The sequence below is a fragment of the Pelodiscus sinensis genome, chromosome 27 (genome assembly GCF_052426305.1).
Source record: "Pelodiscus sinensis isolate ZL-2025 chromosome 27, ASM5242630v1, whole genome shotgun sequence".
Lineage (NCBI taxonomy): Eukaryota > Metazoa > Chordata > Testudines > Trionychidae > Pelodiscus > Pelodiscus sinensis.
Genome location: NC_143078.1, coordinates 17,112,124 through 17,136,363, shown reverse-complemented (window position 1 = coordinate 17,136,363; position 24,240 = coordinate 17,112,124). Strand labels below are relative to the sequence as shown.

The window sequence follows — 24,240 nt, the reverse complement described above, 5'->3', positions numbered from 1 at the left end:
GTCTCCACCCAGGGCTGTCCACCTCCTTCCCGTACTGCGTTGCCAAGTGCAGTAGTCTGGGAGCTGACCTTGTCTGTGAAGACAGAGGCAAAGAAAGCATTGAGTACTTCAGCTTTTCCCACATCATCTGTCACTAGGTTATTTCCCTCATCCACTAAGGGCCCCACACCCTCTCCGATCACCCTCTTATTGCTAACATGCCTGTAGAAACCTTTCTTGTTACCCTTCACATCCGTTGCTAGCTGTAATTTCAATTGTGCTTTCACCTTCCTGATAACTCCTCTGCATTCTCGAGATATATATATATATATATATATATATATATATATACACTCCTCCCTTGTCATCTGTCCAAGTTTCCACTTCTTGTAAGCTTCCTTTTTGTGTTTAAGCTCACCAAGGATTTCCTCAGTAAGACAATCTGGTCGCCTACCATATTTGCTTTTCTTAATGCGCATCGGGATAAAATCTTCCTATGTCTTTAATATGTCTTCTTTAAAATGCTGCCAGCTCTCCTGGACTCTTTTCCCCTTCATGTTAGCATCCCAGGGCTTGTTACTATTAAGTTCATCAATTAGTTCCAAAAGATCCTCTTATGACACCTCAATCTGGGACAATTTCTCAGTTTGCCACCTAAAAAGAATGGCACAGGTTTGGGAATCTCCATAATATCCTCAGCTGTGAAGACCAAAGCAAAGGATTTATTTAGTCTCTCCACAACAACCTTATCATCTTTGAGTGCTCCTTCAGCATCTAGATCAGTCATGTCAAGCATGCAGCCCGATCAGATATTTTTGCGGCCCACGACTACATCTTTATAAATTATCTAAGTGCGGCCTGCCTGGTTACATTGTTTATAACAGGGGTGGTCAACCTGCGGCTCTTGAGCCGCATGCGGCTCTTTGATTAAAGAAATGCGGCTCCTGCTGATTCTGAGCTGCACTCCTGAACTGCTCAGAGCCAGCTGCTCTGTGCACACGCCCAAGGTCCTGGAGAGAGAAGGGCGTGGCGGCAGCTCCAGGACCTAGGCATTAGGTTAGAGCAGGGGGTGGGAGTGGGGGCTGGAAGTGCCTGGCTCGGAGAAGAGAGGAGGTAGATTGGATTTAAGCAGGGGGAGGGGAGGGTTAAAGCACCTTAAACTCAAACTTAAAAGCCACTTAAAAGCCACTTACATTGTCAAGTTTTAAACTTACTCCATTTGCTATGCAATTTTTAGGGAATTAGTCTCCCATTTAAACCAATGAATAATTTAATAACAGAGAAATAGGAAATCTCAGCAGGGTATGCTGATGAAAGTGGAACATAAGTAATATTAGCTGGCATGTTCTGAAGTAGCATCAAATTGGCAACATGTAAGCTTTCTTTCATAGTCTCTTAAGCACAATCAGACCTAGTTAATGTCTGCTGGAATGCAGAAATGCTGTCAGAAATGTTGTATAAAGATACCTACAAACGGCTGATTGAATGTCATCTTTTAAAGTGTAAATTAAAATGTGGAGATTTCAAAACAGGAGTCTTGAAAGTTTCAAAAGTGACTAAGTGATTTAGGAGTATAGGGTCTATTAAGGATTTATGGTCCTCCTCGTGGAAATTGATGTAGGCAAGACCAGAGGACCACAAACCAGAGTAGCCATTGTGGGGTGAGTTGTTTCTCTATGGCTAGTCTGTAGTACTTCCTTGTGTGAACATTGTATTGAAGAATAGAAGTCACTTTATTTCTGAATAATTTGCATGCTTCCAAAACAGAGAAAACATCATATTTATTCTGAAATAATATAGCCACATGAAGAGTAGAATACTAGATCCACGTGCTGGATTGTTTTTTCTGCAATAGCTATTCTGGTCAGTTTTACACATAGATGCTTTAAATATTAGGATCTATTTTAATGACATGACAATCTGGAAATGCCTATATGTAATTGCAGATATCGTTCTGGTGGAGGAAAATCCCCAAATCAGCTGAGTGTGAATGAGCTTCGGTTGTTTGTAAGACAACTGCATGCTCTACCCTGTGTCCTCAGTCAGACTCCATTGCTGAAGGTAATTTGAGACCTCTGAAGAGAAGGAGAAGGAACTTAAAACACTGTAGATAATAAAAACAAAGCAATAACGTTTTCTTAAGATTGAATACAGTCAAACAGCTAGCCTAGAATAGGAATTCACAGGTGGGATGACTATGCAGATGGTTCTGTTTAGTGTTGCTGATGCTATTTATGAAAGCATTCTAAATCTCAAGCTATTAAGAACAGGTTTTGTGTTTTAAGGTAAACTTGTCTCATGTATTCCTATGCCTAGACTACAGTTTGTCAGCATAATTTATGTTTTCAGGGGTATAAATATACTACCCCCTGAAATTAATTACATTGGCACAAGCACCTGTATGCACAGCACTATGTTGCCAATATAGCTTCTGCTCATGGGGGTAGATTTTTTTTTTATGTTGATTGGAGAGTGCCTGTTGGTATAGTGTCTTTACTACAGGTGCTGCAATTCTGCAGCTTCCTAAGTATAGTTGGTTTTTAAGAGATGTTTGCCAGTACGTTCTACTAGCAATCCTTTAACTAACAGAACAGCCAGTATTGCAATGCTGTTTGGTATAGGAGCTTTGACAGTAGTTTTCTCTTTCTGTTTTAATAGTTGTTGTTGTGTGTTTCAGGATCTTCTTAATCGTGTGGAAGCTTTCCAACAGCATAGCCAAACACTTCTCTCTGAAGAAATGCCCAGTGCTGCAGATCTTCAGGAGCTACTGAATGTCAGCTTTGAGTTTGACGTTGATCTTCCACAGCTAGTAGAACTGCGGATCCGTCTGGAGCAGGCACGCTGGCTGGAAGATGTACAGCAGGCTTGTCTGGATCAAAGTTCCCTTACTCTGGATGATATGAGAAGACTCATAGACTCAGGCGTTGGACTGACTCCTCATTCAGCAGTTGAGAAGGCAATGGCTAAACTTCAAGAACTTCTTACTGTGTCTGAACACTGGGATGACAAGGCCAGAAATCTGTTAAAGGCCAGGTAGATGCTGAATCTTAGATTTTGGGAATAGGTGCAATTAGTGTTGCATAGTTCACTTGGTAAATCAAAAATCAGGCAGTTCACATGTGGTTCTGACATTCTTGCCTTAGTTTTGCTCTGCATTTTTATGGGTGCCTGAATATACCAATGTATCACTACTTAGTTTGTATTGGGTATTGCATGAAACTTTGTAATATTGGATCATCTGTGGACAGACAGTTCCATGCTCTTACATTTTGCTTACTTGAACAGATGAAGCAGGGAAGGATAGAAAGGACCAGTAAAAAGAGTTGAAAGTTTAGATCAATTCAATTGTTTACTCCTCCAACAGTGTTTCAAACCTTAGTGGTATAGCTTTATTGTGCAAAGATATAAATGTAAATCAGTGCAGTTCTACTGATTTCAGCCCTCATGTAGCCCTTCTATCATAATGAGGCTTTTTTGATTTAGCTTATGTAACTTAAGAAAAGAGCCAAAACCATGCGCACATACTTTTATCAAGCATATCCAAGTATATTATAATTGTAATTATATCTATATACACCAGCATTTCTTAAACTGTGTTCCGCGGCACACTGGTATGCCATGAGGCAGTCAGACGTGTGCCATGGAGATATGGTGACCATACGTCCCTTTTTTTCCTGGACATTCCTGGATTTAAAGACACCCAGTGCTAGCGGGCCGCAGCAGCAACTCCCCGCCTCCACCCAGCACGTAAGCGGCTCTCTTGGTGCTTTGTGCGGGCAGCCAGGGCCACTGCCAGTGGCGTGCAGCGTCCAGCACTCTGAGCTCCCATTCAGCATGTGCCACTGTCCAGCAAGCCCCTCCCCCCACCACGTGGCCCTTTCCCCGCTCTGCAGCAGGAGGGATGTTCGGACTCTGCCCATGCGCTCTGTGCATGGTCCTTTCTCCCTCCACTCCTTCCCACTCTGCTGGTGGAGTGGTATTGCATGGACCCACTTGCTCTGCCACGCTCCGTAAGCCAGATCTGGGAGGGTGGGGGCTCCTCCCCCCTGCGCTCCTCCTAATGGGAGCCAAAGCTGGTGCGGGGACTGGAATGCGGCACTAACATTAGCACCACGGGCGGCCCAGCTCCAGGCCCGGCAAGTGGTCCTGTCTTGGAAGCAGCTGGGGTCAAGGCTGTGGGGACTTCTAAGTCCCAACCACAAGACTCCAGCTCTGCAACCTGGAAGGCAAAAGGTGGGGGAAGGGCTCGGAGAGAACTTGGGGGAAGGAAGGTGGGAGAGGAAGGGGCTTGTGCAGAGGGGAGGGGGCAGGGCAGAAGAAGAAAGGGGAAGGCACCAAGGGACAGGGTGGAGGAGAGACAAATGCCAGACGGCCAAGTGGAGATAATGAGGAAAAGGTCAGAAGGTGGAAGGGGAGGTGTCAGTGGTGGAGGGCAGAGGGTGGAGGGGACAGGGTGATGCTGGGAAAGGAGAGGAGAAGGGCATTGGGGGCAAGAGGAAGCAAGAGGAGGGAGGTGCTGGGAGAAGAGTTGAAAGGAGGGATAGGCATGAGAAGGGCTGGGATGGAGTAAGTCGTGTGAGGGCACAGAGGGGCATAAGAGGAACTGGGACAGTGGGTGGTGAGGGGATGGGCATCAAGGAGAAAGAGAGAAAGGGGGCAGGGCAGTGAGGGAAGGAGGAAGCACCAGGAGGGTTACAGGAGTAAGGGAAAGTGCAGGTGTCGGGGGATTCTGGGGCTGAAGCAGAAGGGCAGACACCAGAGGAGAGAGGGTTCGGTGGGGACCAAACTCATCCCCTATGGATACGAGGATGATGGGAAAAGTTCTTAGAGGGGGGTTACTTTTACTTCTGGTCATGTGTCCATCTTGACCCCAAGAGTCAGGGGCATAGTAAATAGAGATTTGTGGTGTAGATAATGTGTCCCTAATTTTGGTGGTTCTTCGAGTGGTCCCCGTGGGTGCTCCGCTCATGGTGTCAGGCTCATCCCGCCGCCATGGATCGGAGACTTGCACAGCCGTGCTCTGCCGGACCGCGCATGTGCGAGCAGCAGCTCACGCCAGTTGTCTTTGATCTGTCTTTGGGTCTGGCCCCGCTCAGTTCCTTCCAGCCGCCCTCGGTCACGGATGGAGCTTCAGTCTCTCCCTCAGAGTTCTCCTTTCCTCAGATCTGTATATTAGTTTACCAAACCAAGTTTCTTTTACCCTTCACAGCTTCTGTTCTGGTTCAGTGTTCTTTCAAACAAAAAAAACCCTGTTTTTCTCACAGCGGGGGAACTCTCCCTGTGAGAGATGCCTGGGTCTCTGGGCTTTAAGAAATGTGCAGTCTGCAGAGAGCCCATGCCGGTGTCAGATGGGCATGAGGACTGCATCGGCTGTTTGGGAGAGGTACATATACCTCGGAGCTGTCAGCATTGCTGTAAACTGACAGCCAGAGCCCGCAAGGATCGAGACAGGCGCTTGAAGATGCTGTCTATAGATAAGGTGTTGCAGCCTGCTGAGCCATCTACCTCTGTGAGGCACAAGTGCCCCATTGTGGGTAGTGAGACGTCTGCCTGAAAAAATCCTCAGCCTGGTCTCTGCCTACGACGTTTAGTACCGGACGGGGCTTAAAATGGGGCTTGGGCGTGTCAGGAGCAGCCAGAGTGGGATCGCAGCAGCTGCTGGACACAAACGGAAAAATACCGCCACAGCTGGCACCGAGAGCACAATCTGCACCGGCTCCCTCAGAGCCATGTAAACTGACAGCCGCACCGCTGGCACCAGGGCCTTCAGCACCGGCAGCGGGAACAGCTGTGAAACCTGCGGTGCCGGCAGCGGGAACAGCTGTGAAGCCGGCGGTGCCGGCAGCGGCATCAAGAGCAGCTGCGATGCCTCCGGCACCGGCAGCTTTGATTCAACAAGGGAGCTTGTCAGCACCGGAGCAAGCTCCTTTAGCATCACATAACCCGGCACCACTTCAGGCTAGTAACACAGCAGCACGGGGGGAAGCCTACGAACAGACAATGGAGCATCCAGGGCTTAATTCCCTGGCTTTCTCACCTGTGCCATCCCCTTCCCTGCCAGCACATCATCAGCATTACAATAGGGCAGGCAGCCCAGCTTCTTCTAATAGCTATTCCTGCTACAGAGAGCCAAGATATAGGGAGAGGAGGCTCTCTTTCAGGGTCCTCATCTCCAAGACACTCACTACATTATACACGGTCGCCCATCTGGTCACTGAAACGGCACTACTATACAAGATATAGCAGTGTGTTCTCTTCCAGGCATTCTTTACCAGCACACTCAGAGCGGTACTACAGTCATTACCACAGGGGATACTATGACCCTATTCATCATTACCGGATCTCCCAATGCTACAAGAGAGAGACATGCTGCTGTTCATCTACCGATTCTCACTTACCTCCAGTGCCTCAACGCAATCAGTCATCACCTCCTCCTCTGAAGAGTCCAACAATTCAGTTGGAACATTCTGAGCCCCAAGAGGGTCAGCTGTCGGACCCAGAGGATCCTCAGCAGGGTCCTTCACCAATTGACCACTCATCATCATCTCTGGATGAGGCGGTGATCCCAGCTGATGTCTCCTCAGCAGATAACCTGAAACAATTTCAGGATTTGTTCAAACACGTTGCAGAGAGTCAAGAGGTGAGGTTAGAGGATGTTGCTACGAAACAACACCGTCTCTTAGAAAATCTACGCCTGAAGCAATTCAATAGAATTGCACTTCCCATTGATGAGGCGATCATGGAGGTTGCGGAGGAAATTTGGCAGACTCCAGTATCCGCTCCCCCAACGAGTTAAAAAAAAAAAAAAAAAGCGGATAGGAAGTATTTTGTCCCTTCCAAGGGTTTGTACTTTCTGTTTAACCACCCTCAACCTAATTCATTGGTGGTCGATGCAATGCAACATAGATCAAAGGTGCCACAGTATTGAAATGCCATTCCAGAAAAACGGTACTCATACCCAAGATTATAGAGAAAATCACCATGGATGCGGCTCATGTGATCCTCATAGCACCAGTGTGGGCTCGCCAACCATGGTATTCGATACTTCATCAGCTGTTGATCAAAACCCCATACCGTCTTCCCATTTTCCCAAACCTGCTAACGCAATGGAATGTCTCCCTTTGGCACCCAAGACCCGAAATCTTACATTTGACAGCTTGGATGCTAAGTGGTTCATGACATTTGAGAACTCCTGCTCCGACCCAGTTAAGCATGCACTAATGTCTAGCAGAAAGAGCTCCACACAGGCTGCATACTCTGCGAAGTGGACTAGGTTTGAGGCCTGGTGTGTCAAAAATGATATTGATCACAATTTTTCACCGTTGCATAAAATACTCGACTATATATTACACCTGCAACAAGGGGATTTATCTATAGCCTCCTTATGAGTACACCGGGCAGTGATTACAGCCTTTCGTCACATGATAGATGGAGTTTCCCTGTTCTCGCACCCCATAACAAAATGGTTCCTGAGGGGTCTTACGAATCTCCACCCACCATGAAGGCCTCCACCACCTTCCTGGAATCTCGATATGGTGCTAGAGACATTGACGCACCCACCATTCGAACCGATGGCTACAGCTTCTCTGCACCTGCTTACAATTAAATCTCTCTTTTTACTAGCGTTGACTTCGGCACATAGAGTGAGCGAGCTTGCAGCCCTCATGTCATCACTGCCTTATACCATATTTACAAAAGATTTGGTCACCTTAAGATCTCACCCGGCGTTCTTTCCTAAAATATGCTCGGACTTTCATATCAATGAGCCCATTGTGCTTCCCTGTTTCTGCCCCAAACCGCATACTTCATCAAGTGAGGCCATACTGCATACTCTGGATGTCTGTAGGGCACTAGCCTTTTATATTGACAGAACACAGGATTTCTGCAGGATGGACTGTCTCATTGTGTCACTGGCGGCCGAGTCCAAGGGGCAACCACTCTCATCCCAACGCATTGCAAATTTAATAGTGACTTGCTATTCTTTATGTAATAAACCACTCTTGGCTCAACCTAAAGCCCACTCCACGAGAGCAGTAGTCTACAGCTTTTTTAAGAGGTGTACCGTTTTGGGATATTTGCCGTGCAGCAACGTGGTCCTCCAATGAAACTTTCATGAGACATTATACAATTCTGCATCACTGGGCTTCAGACTCATCGGTGGCAACATCAGTACTTCCCTCTGTTAAGAAACCATAATTCCGAACTGCATTTCTTGCTGGGGTACTGCTCCTAAGTCACCACAAGTGGAGCACCCACGGGGACCACTCGAAGAAGAAGTTGTTCACTTTCGTGCAGTAACGATTGTTCTTCGACATGTGTCCCCGTGAGTACTCCACGACCCGCCCTGCTCCCCACTTAGGAATTGACTTTTTATCGTTTCAGAAACTCGGGCGGATGGAGGAACTGAGCGGGGCCGGACCGCGCGCAACAGATCAAAGGCAATAGGTGCGAGCTGCTGCTCGCACATATGCGGTCTGGCAGAGCATGGCTATGCAAGTCTCTGATCCATGGCGCTGGGACGGGTCCAACACCATGAGTGGAGCACCCATGGGGACACATCTCAAAGAAAAATAGTTACTGCACAAAGGTGAGTAACTTCTTCTTCAGAAAATATGGTCACCATACGCGGAGAGAACAGAGTTCAAATGGCCGTCCTTAAACAACAAAAATTTGCTCAACAAAAATTCTTGGTGTTCCCCATAAAAAAAATGGTTTGGTGTGTAAGAAACACTGATATATACAATTAAACTCTTCCATGCAGTAATGCCTAAAAATGGAGAGGAGGAATTGAGATGAAATACCTCTTAGCAGTCTCAAAAAGATGCTGCTGGGCATGTCACCTTCAGTATAGGAGAATTAATATGAAGAAAGACATAGCAGCTACGTCTACATTACAAGGTTTTTGCTCAAAAATGGGTGTTTTTGCGCAAAAACCTGATGCATCTCTCAAGTTTAGTGGGTGTACTGAACTACTATCTCTGCTCAGTTCTTTAAAAAAAATAAAAAATAAAAAAATAAGAGCCAACTCTGGGACAGAAATTAATTTACAGTACTCTGAGTAATTTTGAGTCTTTCATCTCTTACTTGCATTTGACTCTCTGGCTAGTGGTCTTTTACCGCTTTCACTAGACTGAGATCCATATTGCTTGTTTCAGGCATGAAAAAGCTTTATTTTTTAAATGAGAAGAATAAGTGCAATTGCCTGTTTTTACTTATTAGTATGTAATATTTGGGTGGGGAACATGGATTTAGGGGGAGGATTGAGAAATAGTCCTTTTCTTACATTGTGTTTTGTATTAGCTATTTTGTTAACTATTACAAAAATACCAGCAAAATGTTAGCACTCCCAAATGTCATTGCAATAATGTCTTGCTTGATAGCCAATAGTAAGGTATTGTGCCATATATTATCATTATTAAAATCCTAGTCAGATTACTGACACATATATTGAACTGTAGTGTTGGAACAGCATAATTTATTAGTAATAAGAATGTACTGTAGTCTTATTCTTAGAATTGTGTGTGTCGGATTCTTTCCTAATTCAGTTCAGTATTTGTTTTGTGGTTTGAAATTTCTCACCAGCCTTTGACTATCGTAGCTAAAATGCACTACTTTGTATCACTATTTGAGTAGGCTTGTATGTATCATTTACATAGACCACGACAGTCATTAAGCAGTCTTGTGGCAGCAGTCAAGGAAATAGAGGAGATTCCTGCCTATCTCCCAAATGGCATTGCTCTGAAAGATGCTGTACAGAAGGCCAAAGATTGGTTACAGGAAGTGGAGGCTCTGCAGGTAGGTAAAATGTTTTTTAATTGAGGTTATTCATAGACTTATGTCAATGTGTCACTTCACTGACTTTTGCATATGCTAGAAGTATGTATTTCAGTCTTTCAAATTAAGTATGCTGGCTTTGTAACAGTTATTGCCTTAAAATAGAGCTGGTGGAATTATGGATTGATGAATGCTTTAGTTTTTACTCATCTCAGACAGTTTTGTGGACCTTATGTACAGGGCTCGACAAATAATACAATCTACTGTCCTGTGGCGAGTAGATTTCAGCCGCGTGCCCCATTAATTTGCAGTGCACGCATGCGCAATGCGGCTCTTGCACATGCACTGTATGGGGCTGGCGAGCGGTTCTCGCTGCTGTTCGTCAAGCCCTGTTTATGTATATTACTTGAATCTGGAATTGACTTACTGCAATGCATTTATGGGATGATCTGTTGGTAGATAAATAGTGCAAAACATTCCTTAATGCCACCAGTTAACAGTTATGACGCTATATTTTAACACTGCTTTACCACTGCTAGAACACTCTTGTATCACAAAAAAGCCTTGCTGGTAAAAGCTACCTTGCTAAGACTATTTTATTTCTACTCTAGGCATTATTTTAATGTTAGGGTTTGCCTATTATTTTCAGAGATTGCCTGATGACTATTTAATACAGCATATTTATATGGTATCTGTCGGGTTTTTTTCTAAGTAGCTCTGTCACTTTTAAGATAACATCCTAGTTCTAATTATATAATGTGTTGTATGACAAGTGACATCAGAATTCTAACATGAACTAACTTTGGAATTACTGTGAACAGCTGATCATGTTAGATAAAAAATGAGGTTAGAAAAACTCCATTTGTGTTAAATGTTACCGTCCTTTGCCTGTTTCTAACACACTCAGTATTCCTATTTGTATAGAGAAGGCTTCTGTGACTGGACATTTATTAAGCATTGTCACAGGGCCAACTCATCTATAGGGTGCCTCCAACTGGCTGCTTTGGAAATTCGCTAGTTGTTTTGCTGGACACCGCCTTCAAGGGGGTGTCTCCCCTGTTCCCTTTGACTCTGGCATCCTCTTCTAGGCACTGCCCTCCTGGGTCCTCCTCTCCCCAGGGGCCCCCACTTCCCCCAGGGAACACCCAGTGCGCCTGTACCCACTGTGCATCAGTGACCCCCTGCCAGTCTTCATCTAGCCCCTGCTTCAGGGGCAAATTGCAGACTGTAATGGACACTAATCACTGGCAAAGTGGTGTGGACCTGCTGTCCCTACCTACCAGGGCTGCCTCTCTACCACCTTAGTAGCCTCGGGCCTTGCTCCAGACCCTGCAACCTGGGAGCTTGCTTAGCCAGAGCTTCTTCCAGCCCTGCCTTTCTTCCCCCACCATTGCTCTACCTCTTAGAAAGCCTCCTGCTTTCCTGGCAATCCGGTCCCTACTGCCCTCTCTCCCCCCAGTAGCAGTCAGTTCCTCTTTATATAGTCCCCAGCAGGGCTCTCATTGGTAGAGCTGCCTCAGCTGGGACTTCACTCTCAGCCCTTACTCTGGGCTGGGGTTTTGCTCTTAAAGGGCCATTGCAGGGCAGCCGCCCTGTCACAAGCATTCTGAAAGCAAGTCTGATGGATCCAATTGTAGAAATGTGTTTGGCTTTCAAGAGTCTTGCCTGCACTGGAGCATTTTTTGTAAATGTCTCTAGTGTAGAAATGGTGGATGAATGGCTTTCCTCTTGTACATTTTACTTTGATTAACTGTTGGAGTCATGACAGAAATTGGCCGAAGCTTCTGTTCTACAAGAAGTAATGTTTTACATCGGTGGGTTTTTTGTGAATACTTGTTGGCTTTCATTTCTTTATATGTTGTCTTGTATTTAAAGGAATTGATTATGAGTTGAATTGCAGAATACTAGATAATGAGATTTCCAAAACAATTTAAAGTATTCAGTGTTCTGATAGACCACCATCTTGGGCTTTTTGCCTTAGCTGGTAGCCTACTGTATCATAATTTATCATAATAGGCAAAAATTGCTTCATACAAGAGAAACATTTGTTCTGAACCACAGTGTTGCAGTACACAATATTGCCATGACTTCAACTGCCAACTTTTGCTCCAGAATATCTACTCTCATTTAAAATCAACTGAGATTAGAGAAAATAGTCTCTTTACATTTTCAAATCTGCCTGGCATTGGAACAATTAAAGTCCATAAGGGACCTTTATGACCTCCTACATAACTGAAATCACAGAACCTCACCACATTTTGCTGCACGAGACCCACAATTCTGGTGGATTTAGAGCAAATCTTAGAAGAACATCCACTCTAGCTCTAAAGACTTAAAGTGATGGGGAACTTACCACAATGCTCCAGTGGTTACGTAGCATCACTGTTAAAAATCTATGCCTTATTTTTAGTCTGAATTTGTCTAGTTTTGATTCCAACCATTGGATCTTACTAGGTCTTTTACTAAATTAAAGAGTCCTCTGTTATCGTAAATCTTTAACCTTTTCAGGTACTTACTGATCAAGATCAATTACAGTCTCTGATTACAAGTTCGGTTAATAAGGTAGTAGTATTGATGTAATGGACTTGGACTTCTTAAGGCATTTGACTTCATACTGCATGACGATTTGATTATAAAATTTACCTGACTTATTAAATGGATTAAAAGGAGGAGCTGTTCCCTATTAGCAGTAGCAAGGAAAACATCTTAAAAGACCAGTCATGATTTCTCCTGGTCTCGCCTTCCCTAGGAAAAGCAGACTGACATGAAACTGATTTAGTCTTCCACCTTGCACCCTCCCATCCCTAAGCAGCAATTTTGATGGGCTGCTCAAGGGCCTAAAATACCATCTTCATCGTTATAAGCTACACCGGTTCACCTGCCTTCCTTCAGTGACTACCTTTACTACTTCAGGCAGGCTTGGGAGTCTATCACAACAGACAGGTGGGCTTTGGAAATCAACTCCATAGGGTATGCCATCCAGTTTACTATATTTCCATCAAGAAACTCTTCTTTCCTGTGGAGAATTTGCTTCATCAAGAAATAGACTCTCTTATACATGGGAACTATAGAACCAAATCTCAGTGCATCCAGAGGAAACTGGTTTTATTTTATACCTTTCCTGGTACCAAAACAGAGTGGAGATTAGAGATCCATCTTAGATTAGAGGCTATTCAACAACTACATAAAGGCACAAAAATTCAAAATGGTGACACTTTAGTGATAATTCTGTTGCTACACGAAGGGGGGAATGATTTTCAGCCCTCGACCTTCAGGATACATGTTGTCATATACTCATTTCGCCAATAATTTCTACATTTCATTGTTGGCAAGGACTACTTTCTGTACGGAGTGCTTCCCTTTGCCCTTTCATCTGCCCTGAGTGTTTGTTTTGATAGTCATGTCTCAGCTTCTCAGGAAAAGCTTTTGAGTGTTTCCTTACCTGGACAAATGCTTGCTGAAAACTCATTCCTTGGAACTGATGTCATGGGAAACTTGAAGCTATGCATATCTTCATTAAATTGGACCTGCAGCTAAACATTAAAAAATCCAATTTGATGTCTTTGGAAAATGTATACTTCGTTGGTGTTCATCTCGATCTAGTAACAGAAAAAGTCTACCTTTCTTAGCACAAGCTTATGGCCCCTCCAACATAGTGAATACACCCAATCTCTGCCCAAAGATTCTGGTCCAGAACTGTGTTCAGTTGGTGGGGCACATGGCATCCAGAATCTGTAGTCACAGACCATGTAAGACTCGGAATGCATTGTTACATGGGTTTGTCACAACTGTTTATTCACTTAACAGACACAGTTTAAACATGCTTTTTTCTATACCCATCTGCATTAAACATTCCCTCAATTGGTGGAAAGACCACCACAGTGTGTACACAGGAATATTGTTTTCACATCCTTCCCCGACATCATGTTGGCCTGATGAAATCCATCCTTTAATATTCAATCTGAGGATATATCTGAGTTATTAGCAATTATCTTTGAAAAGTCATAGAAGGCAGGAGACATTCAAGAATGTGGGAAAAGGAGCAAATATAGTACCCCACTATAAAAAGGGAACTTCTGTATACAGAAAGATAATGGAGCAAATAATTAAGCAATCAGTTTGCAAACAGCTAGATGATACGTTGCTGTCAGCATGAATTTGCTTAAATTGCACCATGGGAGGTTTAGGTTGGACGTTAGGAAAAACTTCCTGTCAGGGTGGTTAAACACAGGAATAAATTGCCTTGGGAGGATGGATTCTCCATCATTGGAGATTTTTAAGAGTGATTCAGACAAATACCTGTCAGGAATCCTCTAAATGTTGCTTGGCTCTGCGATGAGAGCATGGGATCAATCTGTTCACCTGGCAGTCTACCACCATACACTTCATCTAGATAGAAGAGGCACTGCTGCACACCTTTATTGTCAGGAGAGCCCTGGAAGATAGATCAAAAGAGGCTGTAGTCTCCAATGAAGGACTTTTAAAGTGGATATTCAGCTGCATTCATTCTTGGTATGAATCTTGTTGGAAAAGAGAGGGGGAATCCTATATCTGCACAGTTTGTATTGAGTGGTCCCTCATTTTGGTGTCAAACAGCTGGCATACACCTAGATTGCGTGGTCTAAAAGGACCATTCTGATAATCTCATCTAACCTTCTACATGACACAAGCCATAGAACGTCCCTGAATTATTTCTTGTTTGAATTAGAGCATATCCTGTAGGGAAAAAAAAATCCAATTTTGATTTAAAAATTGCCAGTGATGGATAATCCTCCACAACCCTTGCTAAATTGTTCTAATGCTTTTGGAGATAATACTGAGCAGGAATGTTCCACATCCAACCAACCAATTAGAGCCCAGAAGGACATATAGGCCTTACCGTCGGTGCACCAAACAGAGTTGGATTTCCCCACTATGGCCTCTGATTGCAAGCATGAAGAGTCACGCAGAATCAATGATTAAGACTGTTTTAGTCAAGAGTATTTTTAGTAAAAGTTACGGACAGGTCAGGGGCTGCCCATGACCTGTTTATGATATGTACTATATACCCCTGACTCAGTCTTGAGTGCTGTGGTGCAGGAGGCAGCCGGAGCACTGTGGGTAGATTCTCTGTGGCAGGGTGCACTCTGGGTGCTTGGAAGGATGCAGCACAGGATCCCTGCCAGTGCTACGGAGGTGTGTCTTTAGGAGGGCTGGCAGGATCATTATGTGATTCTGCCCAGCGAACTTTCCTTCATCTCCTAGGCAGAGCTGTGGCTAGGGGGGCCCTGTGTACAGCACCCCAAGTGCTTGCTCGGTAGCTCCCATTAGCCATGATCCTGGATGGTGACATCTGCAGGGGCAGTGCCTATGAGCAGTATACAAAGCTACTTCTGGGGAAAGCCCCTTGAGATAAGTGTTTCCAAGAGCCTTCACCTCCTCCCATGCCCCAATTTCCTCCTAGTGCTGGGGGAGGGGGTACAGTGGCCAGAGACTTCCCCAACAGTGGTTGATGTGGCTGACCCAGGGGTGCCTGAGTTGCTCAGGTGAGCCCTAGGTGAGGTGCACCAGCCTGTGCAGAAGTCATGGAGGTGACCTCTGAGACTTGCAGCCTTACCCATGACAAAGCCCTGCCAAGTAGGAGTAAAGGTCTACAAGCAGTGGAATGCAGACAGCAGGAATGCTAGCCCATTAAATTATAGGTTTGAGATCGCCTTCTGGTTTCTAAGGCAACTTTTTGTAAGGGCATAAGAGATCTAGATGCCCAAATCCTCTTGACTTCCTGTGGGAGTTGATGAGCCTCTTTCTTAGCTCCCTTTGAATATTTCAGCCTTAGTTTCTTAGGCTGTCTCCAGACTACATCCCTCTGTTGAAAGAGGGATGCAAATGAGCCTAATCAAAAGGGAAAATGAAGTGCGTATTTAAATATCCTGCACTTCATTTGCATATTCGCGTCTGATCACTGTTTCAAAAAAGGGTATTTCGAAAGTGAAACCACAGTCTAGATGCAGTTCTTTTGGGAAAAAAACAACCTCAAAAGGTGTTGTGTGGGTTGGGAGGGCCAGGATAATTATATTAACAATTGTGAGAAGCTCTATTTACAGTAATGACGGCTTGATATATACCCAGTAGCTAGATTTCATAATTAAAATTATGGCAAAACTTCTAAGTGCCAAATTTTGCATTGTCCATATAATTTTACATCTAAAGTCACATTAGCTTGAAACTTGGAAGGAGAGCTTGAGTTGGGGGAAAATTTGATCAAATCTGATCAAGTAGTAATCCAGGATGCAGGAAACCAAAAAAATATTTCTAATATTCTTTTGCATATAGGATAAAAACAGATATTGGAAGCACATGAAACTTACAGCACTGAATACCCCTTGCTGATCTTAGTACATGATACTGAAAACATCTTATGAGTGAAATAAAATGTGATTAAAACTCGTGTTTTAGAATTACAGACTGGAATAACAGACTGTTGACTACTTCAGATTCCTGACCAAATACACCTTTGAATTTTGTGGTATTTTGTTAGCAAAATAAGAATGATGCTTCATTCCACTTTTAATGATTATAAATTATGGACCACTTTCTTGGCACCATATGCTAGAACTTGGTGGTAGGATGGTGCAAGTGGTATGCATGTGCAAAAAAAGTCATAGAGGCCTTTAGCAATTGTTCAAAATAACTAAATTTTTAGTATGTTTTGTGTTAGGAACTTCTTTTTCTGATGACTTCAGATTTTCTTAACCCTGACCTCACCACTCATTTTCAGTACAGTATAGGTTTCTTAGGGATTTTAACAAGGCTGCAAAATGTACTTAGCAGAAACTTGGTTGCAACCTTATCTATGAAGAAATTCTGTTTTTCCTGGGTTTTGTAAGTCTGTGGTTTGTCTATTCTTATAACATAAAACTTTTGGAGCTCTCATGTGGGGAGACCTTAACTGACCATTTCCTGTTAGGGAAAGTTAGGCATTTTGATGTCCCTTCATATTCTTAAATGTGTGGAAAGTCCTGTTGTGTGGCAGCACTCAACTTGCCCATTTTTAAAAATGTATTTGATTGAATTCACTTACAGGTTGAACCTCTCTAGTCCAGCACACTTTGGTCCAGCAACATATGTGGTCTGGAATTATTTTAGTTAGCCAGATGTCCACTTATCATGGGTATAGCCAAGTTTCCCGCAATCCCATAAAATTTGTTTACAGCCACCAGTATCCTGGTTCTCAGCATGAGTTCTGGTTTTCAGAGTTCTGTGCTCTTATTTAGCTCTAACTTACCCCTAAACATCTTCTAAGGGCCCAGGAAGCAATGGAAGTGTTGGCAATGCTTCTAGACAATACTGACCTTCTCTGGTTTGGCACCGGTCTGGACCCGAGGGTGCTGGACTAGAGAAGTTCAACCTGTACAACAAATATTGTGCTCTTATATAGAGAACATAGTGTCTTTACTATGCAATCTTTCGTCAATTGACGTCTGCTTGAAATTTAACGTGCTTGTAACCTGTAGATCCTAAGTGGTCAGATTTCTGCGTATTCTTCGAGTGCTTTTTCATATCAATTCCATTTAGATATGTGTACACCACCTGCATGATAATCAGAAAGCTTTTTACCTTAGCTGCTACCCATTGGGTCAGCTATGGTGCTCCCTGGAGAGATGACTCTGCTGACTCCTCAGTTCCTTCTTACTACTAGTGATGTTTCCAATGTGGGACCTCAACTTGATCCTGTCAGTCCTGATGTGACCACTCTTTAAGCTGTTGGCCAACTGCTCCCTCCTGTATCTCTCCTGGAAGATGGCCTTTCTGCTGCATATCCTGGCTTGTTTCAGAGCTCCAGGCCCTGATGTCTGAACCTCCATACATTGTATTTCAAAAAGACAAGATCCAGCTCAGATCCCACCTTGCCTTTCTCCCAAAGATAGCATCCAGCTTCCATACCAATGAGGATATTTTCCTACCGGTCTTCCATCCAGAACCTCATAAGAGTTTTCAGGAGCAAGACTCACACTCCCTTGAAGTCAGAAGGCCCCTCACTTTCTACAGTGATTTGCACCAAGCCCTTTTGGAAGTCTTCACAGTTCTTCGGGGCAGTGATGGAGTCAATGAAAGGGCTTATCTGTGTCATCACAGCACGTTTCTTCTTGGTATGACATGGCCAAGCGTCCTCTGCTGCCTCTCACAGCGAACTCAGTGTAGGTTCAAGTCTCCTCGACTGCTCTTTTGGCAGATTTCCCTCTCCAGGAGATCTGCAGGGCAGCAACATGGTTTTCTGTCCATACCCTCTCCTGAAACTATGCTGTCAGGCACCAGTCAAGACAGGATGCAACATTTGGCACGGCAGCACCCCAGTTGGCAACTTGTTGATGCCAAGCATTCCATCTGGGTAAGGCTTGTAAATAATTTGAATGGAATTGATATGAGTAAGCATTCAAAGTAATAAAAATGGTCACTTACCTTTTGTAACTCTTTGTCCATACCCACCTTCCTCTTCCTGTTGGAATAGCTGGCAAGAAGGAATAGAGGGGTGGTCGGGTCATAGAGTGCTACATCAGTGCTGCTCCGGGGGGGCTCCACAGCTAACCCTAGTGTAAAAAGATTTTGAACAATCATGCATGTGGCAGGGGCACAGCTAAATGGAATAGATGTGAGCAACACATCGTGAACAACGATTAAAAAAGTGAGTAACCTTTTGTTTTCAAATAAATAAAAGGTGCAATGCCTCTAATTAATGAAGCCACTTGATCTATAGATGTCTTATTAAAGCAGAGTAACAGGTGAAAGCTGTGTTTCCCTTCTAAGCAGCATTCATTTACTGTTCTATTTGACTGGATTTGAGTCACCTTCAGGGCACCCTATACAATTAATTTGCTTTCCACCAGAGATGGGCGCTGGGAGGTTTTAGCTGGGGCAACATTTTTGGCCTGGAGTCATTTTGTTATTCTCCTTTTTTAATGCTTTCAGTTTGCACATGTACTTAATTATCAGGGCATTTAAAGAACCCAGATAACTAACTGCTGCCAAAATCATAAATAGAACTAGACACAGTTTTCAGTAGCTGAATAAAGTGTCTAGAAGATAGATTCTGTTTTACAGAATCTTACTCCAGTTTATTCATAGGTCTTTTATTTTTCTTGTACAAATCAAGCATCTCTTATTTTCTAATCATTAGGTTGGAGGACGTGTGCCCATTCTAGACACACTTATGGAATTTGTGACAAGAGGTCGATCTATCCCAGTACATTTGGACTACCTGCCACGGCTAGAGTCTTTAGTGGCAGATGTTCAAGCTTGGAAAAAGTGTGCAGCCAATACGTTTCTGACAGAGAACTCCCCTTACTCTCTTCTAGAGGTGAGAACATACTGAAATTATCATTTATATTTTGTTATGTGTTGTTGCAAAAGGCATTAGAAGCATTGTGCATGTTGTTAGTTTATTACATGCTGCATTTCAGCCTGGAGGTGTCTTGTTTTATATTTTCATTAACTGTTTAAGCAAACTGAAAACAAAGACTAAGACAAACTTCCCACATCAAATTCTTTGGTACAGTTGAACAGAGAGGAGCTTGTGATACTGCTCGTTAGCCTGGACATGCATCTAAATTGTGATAGCAACTGGAACCATTCCAAACTTGGGCTAAATATTTCTCCAGAACCTAGTTTATAACCTGGAGGTGTCTCGAGAGAAGGCTTAGTCTCATAGTGTGGTCAGGAGCTGCCTGCAGTGTCCATTAGAGATGCGAACTTGTATCTAAGTACATGGTTAACAGATGAGCCTGGGGTCATCGATTAACCCTCTTGGTGACATCCGCCTACAGCTGCCTCTGTATCAAAGGCAGTAGCGGTGGGGGAGAGGCGAGCTGGTGGTGCCAGCTATGCTGGTGCATGTGGAGAGTTGGTTCCTGCTGCGTGCAGACTCCTGCCTCTCTCCCTTCCCCCTCCATTGCTGCCTAACACAGAGGCAGCAGCATGGAGGAGGGGGGCAAGTGGGAGCCAGTACATGTCCAGAGTTGGGTTTCAAGCCAGCTCCCTGTGCAAACCACCTCCTGCCAAGCCAACTTTCCCCTGCCCCCACATGCTGCTGCCTCTGATACAGAGGCAGGAACACGGGGGCAAGGGGCAGAAACTGGTACATGCAGGAAGCTGGGTTTCAAGCCAGCTCCACATTTGTACCAGCTCCTGCCAAGATGGATGCCTGCCTCCCTCCCCATACAGGTAGGAACTAGTACATGCGGGAAGCTGGCTTGCCAAGTCATTTGCCCCCTGCACTGCTGTTTCTGATACTGCCTTTCCCCACGCATGTAAATGTGTAACTGCTGAAAAATTCAGTGGTTACATGTTTCCACAAATAACCACATTTTAACATCCCTAGTATCCCATTGGTCTTGGCTTCATATTAGAGATGAATTTGGATGCAGTCTCTCCATTTCGTTTGTGATTCAGTCTGCTGGTTCTCATTCTCTCCTCCTTCCCAAAATAACCTAATTAATAAAGGTTTAGTTACCTCTGTTCTAAATGGTCTAGTTAGTATATGACAGTGCATTATGCTAGGATAAATGGATTGAAAAATGCTGCAGACAGTTGTGCTTCGGTTGTTTCATAGATATTGTCTCCCCGATGTGATATTGGAACAGTGGGTCTTAAAAGGAAACAGAAGAAATTAAAAGAGCCTGTGCCCAATGGAAAGAAGAGAGGGACCAGGCTAGAGAGCCTTTGTGATCTGGAAAGAGCTTTGTGTGAGAGTAAGGAGACTGCCTCTGCGGTATGTATTGAGTTTTGAAATGTCGGCTCCTTTCAGGCTTATCACACTTCAATCCCTTGTGTCTCTCTGCTGTCCAGCTTCTCTCCCAACTGTCCAGAGGAAGAATTCTGAAGAGTCCTTTGGTGTTGCTAAGTCTTGCCTCTCTCTTCAGTTCTGCCTGTGGCAATGAAAGTTCTTAGTTTGGCTATTTTTCACCAGTTTGTTTTTATGTGTTTTTAGATTGCTATTGCCAAGATAAAGGAATACAATCTCACCTGTGTGTCCTCTTTTGAGCCTGGGACTGGTGATTTGAGAGTACTTAGACTCCAGCCTACTGGGGCAACATTTCTCTACTGAGCCTTGTCTTCCCTCTCTTCCCTCACCCAGCACATACTTATGCAGAGTTGCTTTGCATATTCCTAGCAAAGTCCAAGAGGTGCTAGTTTTGGGAGGTTACCTTTCAGAAGCTTGTGAGGGCAATTTCTGCTCTAGCTACTTCTAGCCAGGTGACCTTCCCTTTGCCAGGGTATGAAGGTCTGAGACAGAGCAACATGACTTATGATACCTCCTTCCACCATGGAAAAGCTCAGTCAAGTTTCGTCCAGAAAGGATTCCCATATTATTTCACATCTACAGAGGTGCTCTCTGAACTCAAGGATGTGTCTTTTGTGAAGCTTTGTTTCAGGTTTGGAAGAGGAATTGGTGTGTATTCCACCTGACCGTATTACTGGAAGGTATAATCGGCATCATTGGCACATCTCAAGAGTGACTATTCAGAAGTCACTCCAAGAACTCCAGTGACTAGCCTACAGTTAGAGACAGAATTCTCTTTCTGCTGATCCTGGAATTAAATGCATTTGTTTTAACTTCCTTGCAGATGGCCACACTCGGAGAAGCCCGTTTAAAGGAGATGGAGGCTCTGCGTTCTTTGAGAGCAGCAAATGAAGGGAAGGTGCTGTCTAATGAAGATGATGTAGAGATGAAAGTTTGCCTTTGCCAGAAAGAGCCAGCAGCACCAATGATACAATGTGAACTCTGCAGAGAGGTCTTTCATACCAGCTGTGTTTCAATGCCCAGTGTTTTGCAGAGACCTCGTGTTTGGCTCTGTCCTCACTGCTATAGATCAGAAAAGCCACCCTTAGAAAAAATCCTCCCTTTACTGGCTTCCCTGCAGCGTATCCGTGTGAGGCTTCCTGAGGGAGATGCGTTACGGTACATGATAGAGAGAACTGTGAACTGGCAACACAGAGCACAACAAATATTATATTCAGGGAATCTAAAACTTATACAAGACAAAATTGGCTCAGGATTATTGTACAATAGATGGCAAGCCACATCACGCCAGTCGTCAGAGACGAACAAGGTGAGATTGAATTTTCTTCTAAAAGTAGAGGGGGTGATGTGAGTTAAATTCCTCTGCATTTTATGGATTCTGCTTGTGATGGGTTAATTATATATTCATCCAGCGTCTTCAAACAAGGATTACCATGTCAGATTATTATTGAATTGCTGGCTAGTTCTCAAATCTTGATTCCTTTACAACTTTGAGCAAGTGCAAGTTTACCTTTTTAGTTGGAAAGTTTGAGTGCATTATTCACCATGTTGTCTAGCAACCTGGAATGCTTCATTCCTCCCCTGGAAGTGAGAAAGCTGTATCCTTCTCCATGACTGTCCTTTTGGAATAAGTCTCTGTTGAAGAGTCAGTACTCCTGCCTAACCTGAAGAACCATTTCATATATGTGTGAATGCATGGGGGAGGGTGGATGACGAGTTGAAGGGGTGTAGGAAATGCACATGCTAAGATGCATATGGCTTTTGAGAATACTGCGTGGAGCTGGCAAGGCCTGTGTTGGGTTTCATTTTCCCAAAGGAGGGGTAGTCAGTTTTCAGAAGTGCAGAATTGCTGTATTTGGGTGTCAGCAATCACAGTACAGGAAGTCCCTGGGTTACGTACAAGATAGGGACTGTAGGTTTGTTCTTAAGTTGAATTTGTATGTAAGTTGGAACTGGTACATATTGTAGGGGAAGCTTTAGCCAAACATTTCTCCAGAGCTCAGTTTTATTTTCCCACACCTCACTTCCCTCAGTCCTGCAGACCAGGGAGACGCGGAGCGGCTTTTCTCGCCGCGGAGGACGCAGGCGGCGGGACCGCGGTGCGTCTCGGCGGTCTGCTGGGGGGGGGGGGGGGCGCAGCTAGTGCCGGGTTGCCTCACCCCGTTTGTAAGTAGGGATCCGATGTAAGTCGGATCCATGTAACCCGGGGACTGCCTGTAACATGTTCTGGGACCCCTAGCAGTAAGAATTCCTTTGGCAAAACTAGATTTGATTTTTCTAATTTTTCTAAGACAACAAAACAAACCCCCCAAATTCTTTAAAAGATAAGTATCAGGTCTTTGTGCATCAAGAAACAGACAAACCAAAAACTTCCTTTGTAGATCACTTTTAAGGTACCTATAACTTAAAATAAATCTCTCTACTGGCTGAAACTTGTTACTCCTGTTTGCCTAACCTTGTCTATTTGGTTTCTCTTGACCTCCCTGATCATGATTAAAAAAATATTCCAACTCTTTTGATTAATTGTGTAACTCAGATTGCCATACTTGGTAAATCTAGATTAAAATTTAAAAATAGGGAACCTAAAATTAAGCACCCAAGTCCTGATTTAGGTGCATAAATTAAATTGACTAAATTGTTTACTCTCATTGAACAACCACATCTCCCATTGAAGTTAATCAGATAACATATGCAGGGCTCGACAAACTATAGAATCTACTTGCCCATGGCAAGTAGATTTCAGCTGCGCGCCCCGTTCCCTGGCAGTGCATATTCACAGTGAGGGTCTTGCGCATGCGCAGTATGGGATTGGCGAGCAGTTTTTGCCGTGGTTTGTCAAGCCCATAACAAAAGTATTTAAATATGTAACTTTAACTGCCCAAGTATGAATGTTTTAGGTACTGCCTTTCATGAAAAAGATGGCCAGCATGGGTTTGTAAAGAACAAATCGTGTCAAACCAATCTGACAGCTTTCTTTGATAGGATAACGAGTCTTGTGGATAAGGGAGAAGCCATGGATGTGGTATACTTAGACTTTAGTAAGGCATTTGATATGGTCTCGCATGATATTCTTATCAATAAACTATGGAAATACAACTTAGATTGGGCTACTATAAGGTGGGTGCATAACCGGTTGGATAATCATACTCAGTAGTTATTAATGGTTCACAATCCTGCTGGACAGGTATAACAAGTGGGGTTCCGCAGGGGTCTGGTTTGGGACCGGCTCGCTTCAATACCTTCATCAATGATTTAGATATTGGCATAGAAAGTACACTTATTACATTTGCAGATGATACCAAGCTGGGAGGGGTTACGACTAATCTGGAGAAGGGGTTTAGATTTATTAGGAACTGGGGAAACTTTACAGGAAGAATGGGCTCCACCTAAATCAAATGGAACCAATCAGCTGTCACTTAAAGTTAAAAAGGTTGTAGAGCAATTTTTAAACTAGGGGCTAGTGGAAAGCCAACAGGTGCAGAGGAGCACATGAATCGGACAGAGACATCTCTTAGGGGAGCCACTGTACCACTTAAACCTGCACCCCACCAGAAAAAAACCTCCAAGCCGGCACTGGCTACAGCCATCCACCCAAATGCGGCACTGACACCAGCAGCAGGCACGGATAAACAGCCAAACGAGGCTGCAATAGAGCAGCCCCAGGAACCATCTCATACACAGCAGGCAGCAGCTCCCATGCCTGTCTTCTG

The 24,240-nt window shown here is 44.1% G+C and overlaps 1 protein-coding gene across 7 annotated transcripts in view; it reads left to right on the top strand.

Moving 5' to 3' along the window:
- The window catches only part of KDM5B (lysine demethylase 5B), a 145,167-nt gene that overhangs the window by 103,734 nt on the left and 17,193 nt on the right, over positions 1 to 24,240 (top strand). For all 7 annotated transcript variants that reach the window (XM_075909915.2, XM_075909916.2, XM_075909913.2 and 4 more), the window contains 6 exons: positions 1,926 to 2,040; positions 2,657 to 3,012; positions 9,636 to 9,774; positions 18,908 to 19,087; positions 20,339 to 20,497; positions 21,354 to 21,839. In XM_075909915.2, coding sequence (XP_075766030.1) covers positions 1,926 to 2,040; positions 2,657 to 3,012; positions 9,636 to 9,774; positions 18,908 to 19,087; positions 20,339 to 20,497; positions 21,354 to 21,839 — 1,435 coding nt within the window. The remainder of the gene's footprint in view (positions 1 to 1,925; positions 2,041 to 2,656; positions 3,013 to 9,635; positions 9,775 to 18,907; positions 19,088 to 20,338; positions 20,498 to 21,353; positions 21,840 to 24,240) is intronic.